Source organism: Trachypithecus francoisi, unplaced genomic scaffold, assembly GCF_009764315.1.
Source record: "Trachypithecus francoisi isolate TF-2019V2 unplaced genomic scaffold, Tfra_2.0 Lachesis_group0, whole genome shotgun sequence".
In the NCBI taxonomy this organism is placed as follows: Eukaryota; Metazoa; Chordata; class Mammalia; order Primates; family Cercopithecidae; genus Trachypithecus; species Trachypithecus francoisi.
In genome coordinates this window covers 142,288,661-142,301,340 of record NW_022681453.1, presented here as the reverse complement: position 1 = coordinate 142,301,340, position 12,680 = coordinate 142,288,661, and the positions used below count along the sequence as shown (strand labels likewise).

Sequence of the window (12,680 nt, the reverse complement as noted above, 5' to 3'; positions counted from 1 at the left end):
CAAGAGCAGCCTGGCTAACACGGTGAAATCCTGTCTCTACTAAAAATACAAAAAATTAGCTGGGTGTAGTGGTGGGTGCCTGTAGTCCCAGCTACTCAGGAGGCTGAGGCAGGAGAATGGCACAAACCCAGGAGGCGGAGCTTGCAGTAAGCCGAGATTGCACCACTGCCCTCCAGCCTGGGTGACAGAGAGAGACTCCGTCTCAAAAAAAAAAAAAAAAAAAAGAACAAGGGGATCTGAGAAAAAAAAAGAAAACGACAGAAGAGCCCTAAAGGTAAACGCTGGAAGAACAGAGTGGCAGGGAAGGGAGGAACCTCTGAACCACTTTCTTTCCCTAGTAAGTAAAACAAGGTCTCCAAAGGGAGGTCAAACTTTTCTCCTTGAGAGCACCAGGAGAATGAGCAGAATGTGCAGTTCAAAGAGCCTTAGGCTGTGTGACCTCAGGAAGTAACCACAAGATCAAGCTCTAGCAGGTGTCAGAGCAACCGAGGCCACAAGGCTTCTGTACCTGCCTCACTCTCCTGTCTCCTCTACACCGGGATTTCAGCTCACTCTGGCTCCCTCTTACTCCAAAGGGAAAGAAAGAATTAAGATACCGTACCTGCTAGTTTTAACTTACAAAAAAAAAGTATTTATTCACCCAGTTTTCCTCTTCTTGCCATAATACATAAGCATGACACAGATGGCCTGATACATCAGCATGGAATTGTCAGAAGGCCCCACCAGTCCCTGCTTCTAGAGTTACATGACTGGCTTTTGTTTGGCAACAGGATAATTACAGCGTGGTTTCAAGTACCATACACATAGCAGACCAACCCCAGGATCTCCAGCACCTGTGAAGGCTCGCTGGGGTGGGCCTGGGAGCAAGAATCCAAAGCACTGTACAGATGATCAAAACGCTTCCAGTAGAACACTGCTGCGGCTGCACCTCTCCTTAAGGAGCCAGAGTTGTCCACCCTCAAGCCTGCTCCGTCAGAGGCCTGCTTCCCTTGGCTGATGGTCAGAAGGCTGCACAACTGGGACGCCCTAGGACATAATCCCACAAGCCATCCCAAGGCTGGGCCACCATCGTGATCTTTCCAGCTGGTCCGTTCAGCCAAGTGGTGCTACTGCTGCTTGTGTGGAAGGGGCTTCCAGGTGGGCGGAAGTTTCCTGTGGATCAGGGTGAGTCCGCAGAGAATGAGGAACACTCCTCCCCACCACAAGACCTCCTGGCACTCTCCATACAGCACATAGCCCAGAAAGGCCTGCAGGACAAAGACAACTGTGAGGGACTCAACTTCAGCGGGTGGGCACAACCTCACTCTCCTGGGACTGACTTCCTTCTAAGGGTGCCAGGAGGAAAGGTCTGGAGCCAGAAGCCTTGGGCTTGAAACCTAGCTGTCACTTTTATCAAGTCACCCTATTCAATCTCACCTGCAGGAATGGAGAGGCTACCTCCCTCACTGCACTGGACCTCAGCAAGGTACACAAGACAGACCCAGTAGAGGACAGCAGGTAGACACAGCTGGTACCTGGTATTTTTTTCTCTCTCAATTCAAGATTGACTAGGCTCAGCTCCATCTTGTCAACCTCAGATTACATAGGGAAGAAAAGTCTCTGGGACTCGCAATGCTCTAAATCTCATGGAGCCTTGAGTGCACAGAACCCTAGGAAACAGCTAGGATGCACAGTGACTTCAGAATGAGGGCTCCACCCTGGAGGCACAGCAAGCAAGTAGGCTTTTTACTGTCAGGCTTCACTCATATCTAACTTGAGAATTCCTCCATGATTAGAATTACATTTGCTTCATGAATAGAGCACTCATCCAGGGGTCAAGCCATAGCCCAACCTCTGCTTCAGTTCCTGTCCTTTCTCCTGTCTGGGAAAGGAGGGGTTACCCAAAGACAACTCACCCAGAACCCAGATTTAGGATAAGAGCACCACACCCTCAGGCTACTCACCGAGCTGAGGATATTTGAAAAAGTCACTGTGACAGATGCAATGGCTGAAGACATGGAGAAACTGAGGCCCCGGCTAAAGAAGGTCCACATCAGAGAATTGGTGCTCGCCATCACAATAATGCCTAAGACGCATAAACCCATGCTCACCTGCAGGAGAAAGTGTCACTGCAGCCACATCCACCCTGTGCAGCAACCTGCAGATCCCCTCACAGCACACCCAGCGCTGTGGCTGCTGGCACACAGGGTCCTACTGAGCTCCCACTACAGCTCAGAGGGCCTCAGAGCTTTTCTGCACAGGGCTTCATTTAACCCTCAGTGGGCAGCAGACCCATCTTACAAGTAAAGCAAATTCAGAGAAGACACTCATTTGGCCACCTTGCTGGCCATACGATCTTGGGAAGAAGCAAAATGCTAATCCAAAGTCAGTATTTTCTACTGAACGCCAGCCCCTTATTGGTCTTACAATGACCAGTGCCTGAAGATCAGTCCCAGAGGGCCAAGTAGTTCTTACTCCGTAGGTAGTATGAGTTAAGTCAGGGATGGAGTTCTTACTTCTTGAGATCAGGGAAAGCACGAATTAGCGATGTCTGCTCTGTATTCCCACTCCCAAATCCTATACAAGTTACAGCCCAGCAAGGCTGACCCCTCTGGGCATTCTTGAGCTTTTACTCTGTGTTAGGTCCTGTGCTAACTCTTAAGTTTAAGCATTCTCATTTATTCCTTCACCTCATTTTACAGATAAAGACCCAGGGGCATTAAGTAACTTTCTTAAAGTGCTACAGTGATGAGAGCCACCAGGCTTCACAACCAGGCAGTGTACCTCCATGCTCTTAACTAGGACACAGCCCTGCCTGGGGGAAACACCTCAGACTATTTAGTGATCCCAGACATTCCTTGGAGAGCTTGTAGATATTTCCTTTCTTTTTTAAAGGAGAAAGTCTCAAGAAAAGAGAGGATCTTTAGAAGCCTCCTACACAAAGGATATGCAGCCCCCCTTGCTTGGTGGTGAGTTAGAAACCGGCCTGGAGACAAGACGGGGAGGGTAGGGTGCGGGGGGGGGGGGGGGGGGGTGCGGAATCTAAGTATCATAGTTATTACTTGTAGTGGTTTCTTAGCAGCTGAACACATAGTGTCTTGAGAAAAAGGTGCTTTCTTATAACTTACAACAGAGTGTCCAGTCTTTTGGCTTCCCTGGGCCACACTGGAAGAATTGTCTTGGGTCACACATATAATACACTAGCACTAATGATAGCTGATGAGCTAAAAACAGTCAAAATAAAATCGCAAAAAAATTCATGTTTTCAGTTTACAAATTTGTGTTGGGTCGCGAGTTGGACAACCCTGTCTTACACAAAGCAGCATATGGGCCAGTGGCAACCTGCTTACATAAAGGGTTATGAAGGTCTGGTTCATGACAACAAACTTCACGGCCCATACAAAGTTATTCATTTTACTTTCGACCACTTACCCTACACCCAATGGGATACTAACCTCAAGCATGGCAGCTCCTACTGGATTAGCCCTAAATAGGCTTAACCCTAAACAATCAGTGACCACTGTCCAGGTCAGAGGCTAACTCTGGGCTGCAGATGCAACCAAACCCCTCTAGCAAGCAGAGGCTGGTCTACGACATGGGACGGGAGAGGCAGAGCTACACCTTAGCAGACGCCAGGAGGCAAGTTTGGGAGTTCTCAGCGTCAGGAAAACATCCAGAACGTCTCTGTCAGTTATCTGCTTATGCCTACAGTATCCCAAACTCCCAATTTTCCTGGTAATGGGGCAGACAGGTCATCTGGTCACAACACCCATTAATTACGGAGTAAAGGGATGGGCAACAGGCTTCTCACCTTAAGAGTCACGTGGAGAGAAATGTTCAGGCACAAGGGACTTAAAATGAGAGGTAGAGGGTGGATGTAGGAGGTGTAGGTCTTCCCTGAGAGCGAACTAGCCCAACCGGAGAAAAGGTTTTAGGTCCCTGGTAAGGGAGGAGGCCTCAGTCCCCGACGTCTCTTACCGCCTACACTGGACGAGGGTTTGGCGTGATTAGAGGCGAAATACACTCTCCCACCCTAGCTGACCGGAGCGCGGTGCGCGGCCGGGGGCCCCAGCCGGACAGACCGGCGAGGGTGCGGCGGCGCCCTGTGCCCACCCCCGCCCCACCCCAGGAGCCCCGCGGGCCCCGCAGCGCCCCTCCTCCGCCCAGCGCCGCCCAGCCCGCCCGCCCGCAGCAGCAGCAGCAGCGCCCCGGGCTCGACCTCGCTGCCGAAGGCCAGCTTGGCGGAGGCGGCGGCCAGGGCCCCGAACGCGCCGGCGCACAGGCAGTTGAATACGCCCCAAAAGCGGCGCCGCATTGCACCCGCCAGGAGGTGCGGAGGGAATTCCGCAGGGGTGTCGGGGTAGGCGGTCGCAGACACGGCGCCGCCCGAAGGCCGGGGCTTCTCGGCCATGTTGCCCGCTGCCACTGTGCCTGGCGCCCGCCGCCTGCAGGGCCGAGCGCGCGCCACGATTGGACAGCAGCCTCAGGTGACGCGGCGCTCCAGTGACGCGGCGCTCCCGCAGGCACTTTGGGAATCGCTCCCCGGCGCCTCGGAGGGGGCGGGCTAGGGGGGCGTGGCAGAGCGTCAGAGCTATGGCGGTCTCAGACCTAATCTGTAGTACCTTTGTGCTCCCGGGAGGACGTCGGGACCCGAGGCCTAAGGCCCAGCCGGGTACTGTGGAAGCCGTGGTAGAAGGTAAACATCTCGCGGCTTAGCCATCTCCATCCCGGCCACCGGGTCCCGGTGAAACTTATTAAAGATGCCGAACGGGCCCGCCTCGGCCCACCGAGTCCATACACGTCGACCAGGCCTCCTCCGCTCCACCCTCCAGCCTGAGGACGCCCTACCGAGATCTTCGGCAGAGGGCGCTGGGTACCTTTAGACCCAGAAAGACGCCAGAGCCCAGATGGGGACAAGCGCATCACAGAAAACCAAAAAATGCGGATCCGCGATGAGAGGAAGATAGTAATCCATAATCAAGCCACGCAGAATCAACATGACTTCTAATCTCCTATTGCACTTACATATGTTTAAAATGTTTACGGCCGGGCGTGGTGGCTCTCGCCTGTAATCCTAGCGCTTTCGGAGGCCTACGGGGGGCGGATCACGTGAGGTTGGGAGTTCGAGACCAGCCTGACCAACATGGAGAAACCCCATCTCTACTAAAAATACAAAATTAGCCAGGCGTGGTGGCGCATGCCTGTAATCCCAACTACTCGGGAGGCTGAGGCAGGAGAAGCGCTTGAACCCAGGAGGCGTTGGTTGTGGTGAGCCCAGATGGTGCCATTGCACTCCAGCCTGGGCAACAAGAGTGAACTCCATCTCAAAAGTAAAAATAAAATGTTCCCATTTAAAAACTACATTTCCTTGAAAATAAAGTGTTGTTGAAATGTATAAAGTGCTATTGCCACTCTCCAGGAAAATCAGTGTTAATAGAGCATTTTTCTATATGTCTATTTAGTTACATATAGTTAAAATGTTTTAAAAAATTATAGAATGTATATGCATTTTTTAAAAAAAATGATTTCACAGTTGAACATACTGATCAGCAGCATTCTTTTTGTATCTTCTGTTTAGCCACTTTTTTTTTTTTTTTGAGACGGAGTCTGGCTCTGTGGCCCAGGCTGGAGTGCAGTGGCCAGATCTCAGCTCACTGCAAGCTCCGCCTCCCAGGTTCACGCCATTCTCCTGCCTCAGCCTCCCGAGTAGCTGGGACTACAGGCGCCTGCCACCTCGCCCAGCTAGTTTTTTGTATTTTTTTTTTTAGTAGAGATGGGGTTTCACCGTGTTGGCCAGGATGGTCTCGATCTCCTGACCTCGTGATCCACCCGTCTCGGCCTCCCAAAGTGCTGGGATTACAGGCTTGAGTCACCGCACCCGGCCTTAGCCACTTTTTATGGAAGTCCTTCCACACTGGGTGTGGTTTTGTGGCTCAAATAAAAGCACAGATAAGGCCAAGCGTGGTGGCTCACGCCTGTAATCCCAGCACTTTGGGAGGCTGAGGTGGGTGATTATGAGCTCAGGAGTTCAAGACCAGCCTGGTCAAGATGGTGAAACTCCATCTCTACTAAAAGTACAAAAAAAAAAAAAAAAAGCCGGGCACAGTGGCGGGCACCTGTAATCCCAGCTACTCGGGAAGCTGAGGCAGATAATTGCTTGAACCCGGGAGGCAGAGGTTGCAGTGAGTCGAAATTGCACCACTGCCTTCCAGCCTGGGTGACAGAGTTAAGACTCTGTCTCAAAAAAAAAAAAAAAAAAAAAAAAGCACGGGTAATTTCAGTAATGCCGTAATGCTGATACAGTACATACTGTCCCATTTTGCAGATGAGGAAATTGAGGCTCAGAGGTCTCACTACACCACTCCATTGAGTAAAGAGCTGCTCAAAGATGATACCCTCTGAAAGCTCTTATGAGGAAATCAAGAGGTGTTGCATTGATCAACTCTGCATGCATTAAAGAATGTAAAGCGAATTTTCTTAGAACAAATGATGCCTCTACTAGCACTAAAGGTTAAGCATCTCAGAGCCACCTCCTCTGTAAAGCCGTCTCTGCTACTCCTCTACCTTCATACCAGTCCTGTGGTTGTTCCTCTGGTTGTCTGTCTCTCTGCTAGCCTGCAAGCTCCTTGAGGGCAGGGACTATATCGTTAATCTCCAGGTCCCCAGCCTTGGTGATGATGGGCTGAAGTGATGCCATCCTCAGATACTGCTGAGAAGTGATTTCTGCCTCTTAGAAACTCCTGTGTACACACATCACCTAGGGATCTTGCTAAGATGAAGATTCTGATTAGGTCTAGAGCTAGACTGAATTTTGTTTGTTTGTTTTTAGAGGGAGACAGAGTCTCTTGTCACTGAGGCTAGGGTGCAATGGTATAATCATGGCTCATCCTCTCCGCTCAGCCTCCTGAGTAACTTAGACTACAGGCACGTACCATCAAACCCAGATACTTTTTTTTTTTTTTGAGACAGGGTCTTGCCCTGCCAGGCTGGAGTACAGTGGTGGATCATAGCTCACTGCAGCCTCAACCTGCTGGGCTCAAGCAATTCTCCCACTTCAGCCTCCTGAGTAGCAGGGACCATGGGTGCATCATGCCTGGCTAATTTTTGTATTTTTTTGTATAGACAGGATTTTGACATGTTGCCCCGGCTGGTCTTGAATCCCTGAGTTCAAGTGATCCACCTACCTTGGCCTCCCAAAGTGCTGGGATTACGGGCGTGCGCCACCGCACTCCAGCCCCCAGCTTCAAAAATTAGATTCTGGCCCTCAGACCCCACAACAGGACCTAATTAACCTCGCCTTCAAGGTGTACAATAATAGAGGCAGCCAAGTAGCAATGTATTTCTGAGTTGCAATTACTTGCCTGCACTGTGAGAGAAACCCCAGCCACATCTCCAGCACACAAGAACTTCAAAACATCTGAACTGCAGTGGCCAGGCATTCCTTCAGGATCGCCTCTCCCAGGAGCTTGCTTCAAGTGCCGGAAATCTGGCCACTGGGCCAAGAAATGCCCACAGCCCGGGATTCCTCCTAAGCCATGTCCCAACTGTGTGGGACCCCACTGGAAATCGGACTGTCCAACTTGCCTGGCAGTTGGACAGTCCCAGAGCCCCTGGAACTCTGGCCCAAGGCTCTCTGACTGACTCCTGAGATCTTCTCAGCTTAGCAGCTGAAGACTGATGCTGCCCGATCGCCTTGGAGGACCCCTGGACCGTCACGGACACCGAGCTTCGGGTAACTCTTACAGCGGAGGGTAAGTGCATCCCCTTCTTAATCAATACAGAGGCTACCAACTCCACATTACCTTCTTTTCAAGGGCTGTTTCCCTTGCCTCCATAACTGTTGTGGGTATTGATGGCCAGGCCTCAACCTCTTAAAACTCCCCAACTCTGGTGCCAACTTTGACAACATTCTTTAATGCACTCCTTTTTAGTTATCCTCACCTGCCCAGTTCCCTTATTAGGCTGAAACATTTTAACCAAATTATCTGCTTCCCTGATTATTCCTGGACTACAGCCACATCTCATTGCCACCCTTCTTCCCAACCCAAAGCCTCCTTTGCGTCTTCCTCTCATATCCCCCCACCTTAACCCACAAGTATGGGACACCTCCACTCCCTCTCTGGCAACCAATCACATGCCCATTACTATCCCATTAAAATATAATCATCCTTACCCTGCTCAACGCCAGTATCCCATCCCACAACAGGCTTTAAGGGGATTAAAGCTTGTTATCACTTGCCTGCTACACAGCATGGGCTTCTAAAACCTATAATCTCTCCTTACAATTCTCCCATTTTACCTGTTCAAAAAGAGGACAAGTCTTACAGGTTAGTTCAGGATCTGCACCTTATCAACCAAATTGTTTTGCCTATCCGCCCTGTGGTGCCCAACCCGTACACTCTTTTGTCCTCAGTACCTTCCTCCACAACCCACTATTCTGTTCTTGATCTTAAAGATGCTTTTTTCACTATTCCTCTACACCCCTCGTCCCAGCCTCTCTTTGCTTTTACCTGGACTGACCCTGACACCCATCAGTCCCAGCAGCTCATCTGGGCTGTACTGCCACAAGGCTTCAGGGACAGCCCTCATTACTTCAGTCAAGCTCTTTCTCATGATTTACTTTCTTTCCACCCCTCTCTTTCTCACCTTATTCAATATATTGATGACCTTCTACTTTGTAGCCCCTCCTTCTCAACAAGACACCCTCCTGCTCCTTCAACATTTATTCTCCAAGGGATATCAGGTATCTCCCTCCAAAGCTCAAATTTCTTCTCCATCCGTTACCTACCTCAGCATAATTCTTCATAAAAACATACATGCTGTCCCTGCCGATCATGTCCGATTGATCTCTCAAACCCCAACCCCTTCTACAAAACAGCAACACCTCTCCTTCCTGGACATGGTTGGATACTTTCATCTTTGGATACCTGGTTTTGCCATCCTAACAAAACCATTATATAAACTCACAAAAGGAAACCTAGCTGATCCCATAGATCCTAAATCCTTTCCCCATTCCTCTTTCCGTTCCTTGAAGACAGCTTTAGAGACTGCTCCCACACTAGCTCTCCCTGATTCATCCCAACCCTTTTCATTACACACAGCTGAAGTGCAGGGCTGTGCAGTTGGAATTCTTACACGAGGACCAGGACCACGCCCTGTAGCCTTTTTGTCCAAATAACTTGACCTTACTGTTCTAGGCTGGCCATGATGTCTCTGTGCAGTGGCTGCCACTGCCCTAATACTTTTAGAGGCCCTAAAAATCACAAACTATGCTCAACTCACTCTCTACAGTTCTCATAACTTCCAAAATCTGTTCTCTTCCTCCCACCTGATGCATATACTTTCTGCTCCCTGTCTCCTTCAGCTATACTCACTCTTTGTTGAGTCTCCCACAATTACCATTTTTTCTGGCCTGGACTTCAGTTCAGCCTCCCACATTATTCTGGATACCACACCTGACCCCGACGACTATATATCTCTGATCCACCTGGCATTCACTCCATTTCCCCATATTTCCTTCTTTCCTGTTCTTCATCCTGATCACACTTGGTTTATTGATGGCAGTTCCATCAGGCCTAATCGCCACTCACCAGCAAAGGCAGGCTATGCTATAGTATCTTCCACATCTATCATTGAGGCTACCGCTCTGCCCCCTCCACTACCTCTCAGCAAGCCAAACTCATGGCCTTAACTTGAGCTCTCACTCTTGCAAAAGGACTACGTGTCAGTATTTATACTGACTCTAAATATGCCTTCCATATCCTGCACCACCATGCTGTCATATGGGCAGAAAGAGGTTTCCTCACTATGCAAGGGTCCTCCATCATTAATGCCTCCTTAATGAAAACTCTTCTCAAGGCCGCTTTACTTCCAAAGGAAGCTGGAGTCATACACTGCAAGGCTCACCAAAAGGCATCAGATCCCATCACTCAGGGCAACGCTTATGCTAAACAAGCAGCTAGCATTCCAACTTCTGTCCCTCACGGCTAGTTTTTCTCCTTCTCATCAGTCACTCCCACCTACTCTCCCACTGAAACTTCCACCTATCAATCTCTTCCCACACCAGACAAATGGTTCTTGGACCAAGAAAAATATCTCCTTCAAGCCTCACAGGCCCATTCTATTCTATTGTCATTTCATAACCTCTTCCATGTAGGTTACAAGCCGCTAGCCCATCTCTTAGCACCTCTCATTTCTTTTTTTTTTTTAGACGGAGTCTCGTGCTGTCGCCCAGGCTGGAGTGCAGTGGCCGGATCTCGGCTCACTGCAAGCTCCGCCTCCCGGGTTCACGCCATTCTCCTGCCTCAGTCTCCCGAGTAGCTGGGACTACAGGTGCCTGCTAGTTTTTTTTTTGTATTTTTTAGTAGAGACGGAGTTTCACCGTGTTGGCCAGGATGGCCTCGATCTTCTGACCTCGTGATCCGCCCATCTCGGCCTCCCAAAGTGCTGGGATTACAGGCTTGAGCCACCGCGCCCGGCCTCATTTCCTTTCCATCATGGAAATCTATCCTTAAGGAAATCACTTCTCAGTGTTCCATCTGCCATTCTGCTACTCCGCAGGGATTGTTTAGGCCCCCTCCCTTCCCTACACATCAAGCTCGGGGATTTGCCCCCACCAGGACTGGCAAATTGACTTTACTCACATGCCTTGAGTCAGGAAACTAAAATACCTCTTGGTCTGGGTAGACACTTTCACTGGATGGCTAGAGGCCTTTCCCACAGGGTCTGAGAAGGCCACTGCAGTCATTTCTTCCCTTTTGTCAGACATAATTCCTCGGCTTGGCCTTCCTACCTCTATACAGTCTGATAATGGACCACCCTTAATTAGTCAAATCACCCAAGCAGTTTCTCAGGCTCTTGGTATTCAGTGAAACCTTCATATCCCTTACTGTCCTCAATCTTCAGGAAAGGTAGAATGGACTAATGGTCTTTTAAAAACACACCTCACCAAGCTCAGCCTCCAACTTAAAAAAAAAAGGACTCTGCCAAAAATAGAGCCCAAAAACTCACCAACCAAACAAGCAATTACACTGAACCCCCTTGGACACTCTCTAATTGGATGTCCTGGGTCCTCCCGATTTTTAGTCCTTTAATATCTGTTTTTCTTCTTCTCTTATTCAGACCTTGTGTCTTTCGTTTAGTTTCTCAATTCATACAAAACTGCATCCAGGCCATCACCAATAGTTCTATACAACAAATGCTCCTTCTAACAACCCCACAATATCACCCCTTAACCCAAAATCTCTCTTCAGTTGAATCTCTCCCCTGTAGGTTCCCACGCCACCCCTAATCCCTCTTGAAGCAGCCCTGAGAAACATCGCCCATCATCTCTCCATACCACCCCCAAAATTTTTCACCACTCCAATACTTCACCACTATTTTGTTTTGCTTTTCTTATTAATACAAGAAGACAGGAATGTCAGGCCTCTGAGCCCAAGCTAAGCCATCATATCCCCGGTGACCTGCACATGTACATCCAGATGGCCTGAAGCAACTGAAGATCCACAGAAGTGAAAATAGCCTTAACTGATGACAGTCCACCATTGTGATTTGTTTCTGCCCCACCCTAACTGATCCATGTACTTTGTAATCTCCCCCACCTTTAAGAAGGTTCTTTGTAGTTCTCCCCACCCTTGAGAATGTACTTTGTGAGATCCACCCACTGCCAGCAAAACATTTCTCCTAACTCCATCACCTATACCAAAACCTATAAGAACAAATGATAATCCCACCACCCTTTGCTGACTCTCTTTTCAATCTCAACCGGCCTGCACCCAGGTGAAATAAACAGCCTTGTTGCTCACACAAAGCCTGTTTGGTGGTCTCTTCACACTGACGCGTGTGACACTTTCCTTGCAATGAGTGATGTTCTGGGTTGAATTGTGCCCCTGAAAAAGATATGTTGAAGTCTTAACCCCTGGTACCTGTGATGTGACTTTATTTGGAAATAGGGTCACTGCAGATATAATCAAATTAAGATGAGATCCTTAGGGTAGGCCCTAATCCAATATGACTAGTGTCTTTCTCAGAAGAGACAGAGGCACAAGGAAGAACACCAAAGATTCCTGACAACATCAGAAGCTAAGAGAAAGGCATGGAACAGATTCTTCCCTATGGCTCTGAGAGAATGTGGCCCTACTCACACCTTAATTTTGGACTACTGGCCTCCAGAACTGTCAGAAAAGAGATTTCTATTGTTTTAAGCCACCCAGTTTGTAGTCATTTGTTATAGCAGCCCTAGAGCTAATACAGGTGATCAGAGCCAAACCTCTTCATTATCAGCTTCAATATTCCACCTTCTTTTACCTCCAAGGCAGTTGCAGTGTCTGCTCGCTACCTTATATTTAATACTACATTAAAGTTCCTTTTTCATTTTTGGCCCATACTGATTTACTATTTATTATTCCTTGAGAGTTCAACTATGCATTACAATTTTTTCCTACAGTTTTATTAAAATGCACTCATTTGGAATGTATAGTTCCTTTTTTGTTTGTTTTTTGTTTGAGACGGAGTCTCACTCTGTTGCCCAGGCTGGAGTGTAGCGGTGCAATCTTGATTCAATGAAACCTCTGCCTCCCGGGTTCAAGTGATTCTTGTGCCTCAGCCTCACGAGTAGCTGGGATTACAGGCACACACCATCACACACAGCTAATTTTTGTATTTTTAGTAGAGATGGGGTTTTGCCATGTTGGCCAGGCTGG

The 12,680-nt window shown here is 48.9% G+C and overlaps 1 protein-coding gene and 1 long non-coding RNA gene across 7 annotated transcripts in view; one reads left to right on the top strand and one right to left on the bottom strand.

Annotated features, from left to right (window-relative positions):
• Positions 1–605: 605 nt before the first annotated feature.
• TMEM42 (transmembrane protein 42) lies at positions 606–4,915 on the bottom strand. Of its 6 annotated transcripts, none has more exons than XR_004437283.1 (4): positions 4,300–4,421; positions 3,791–3,960; positions 1,944–2,090; positions 606–1,247 (listed from the first exon to the last, which is right to left on the bottom strand). XR_004437283.1 is itself a non-coding variant. In XM_033212303.1 (4 exons), the coding sequence occupies exons 1-4, from the start codon at positions 4,388–4,390 to the stop codon at positions 1,093–1,095; spliced, it is 402 nt and encodes a 133-aa protein (XP_033068194.1). In that variant the 5' UTR covers positions 4,391–4,915; the 3' UTR covers positions 606–1,092. The 6 variants fall into 6 exon arrangements, 3 of the variants coding, with proteins under 3 accessions (XP_033068194.1, XP_033068192.1, XP_033068193.1); XR_004437284.1 differs by having other exon boundaries at positions 3,791–3,965; positions 4,300–4,416; XR_004437282.1 differs by having other exon boundaries at positions 4,199–4,396.
• A 2,197-nt stretch (positions 4,916–7,112) lies between these two features.
• LOC117084010 overlaps positions 7,113–12,680 on the top strand; it is a 31,509-nt gene continuing 25,941 nt past the window's right edge. Inside the window, exon 1 of the long non-coding RNA XR_004437286.1 lies at positions 7,113–7,730. This is a non-coding gene — a long non-coding RNA (uncharacterized LOC117084010). The remainder of the gene's footprint in view (positions 7,731–12,680) is intronic.

Coding starts and splice junctions, on each gene's coding strand:
- TMEM42 (XM_033212301.1), bottom strand. CDS start 4,390: ATGGCCGAGAAGCCCCGGCCTTCGGGCGGCGCCGTGTCTGCGACCGCC. Junction 1,248..1,943: donor TTTCAAATATCCTCAGCTCG/GTGAGTAGCCTG, acceptor TTTGTCCTGCAG/GCCTTTCTGGGCTATGTGCT.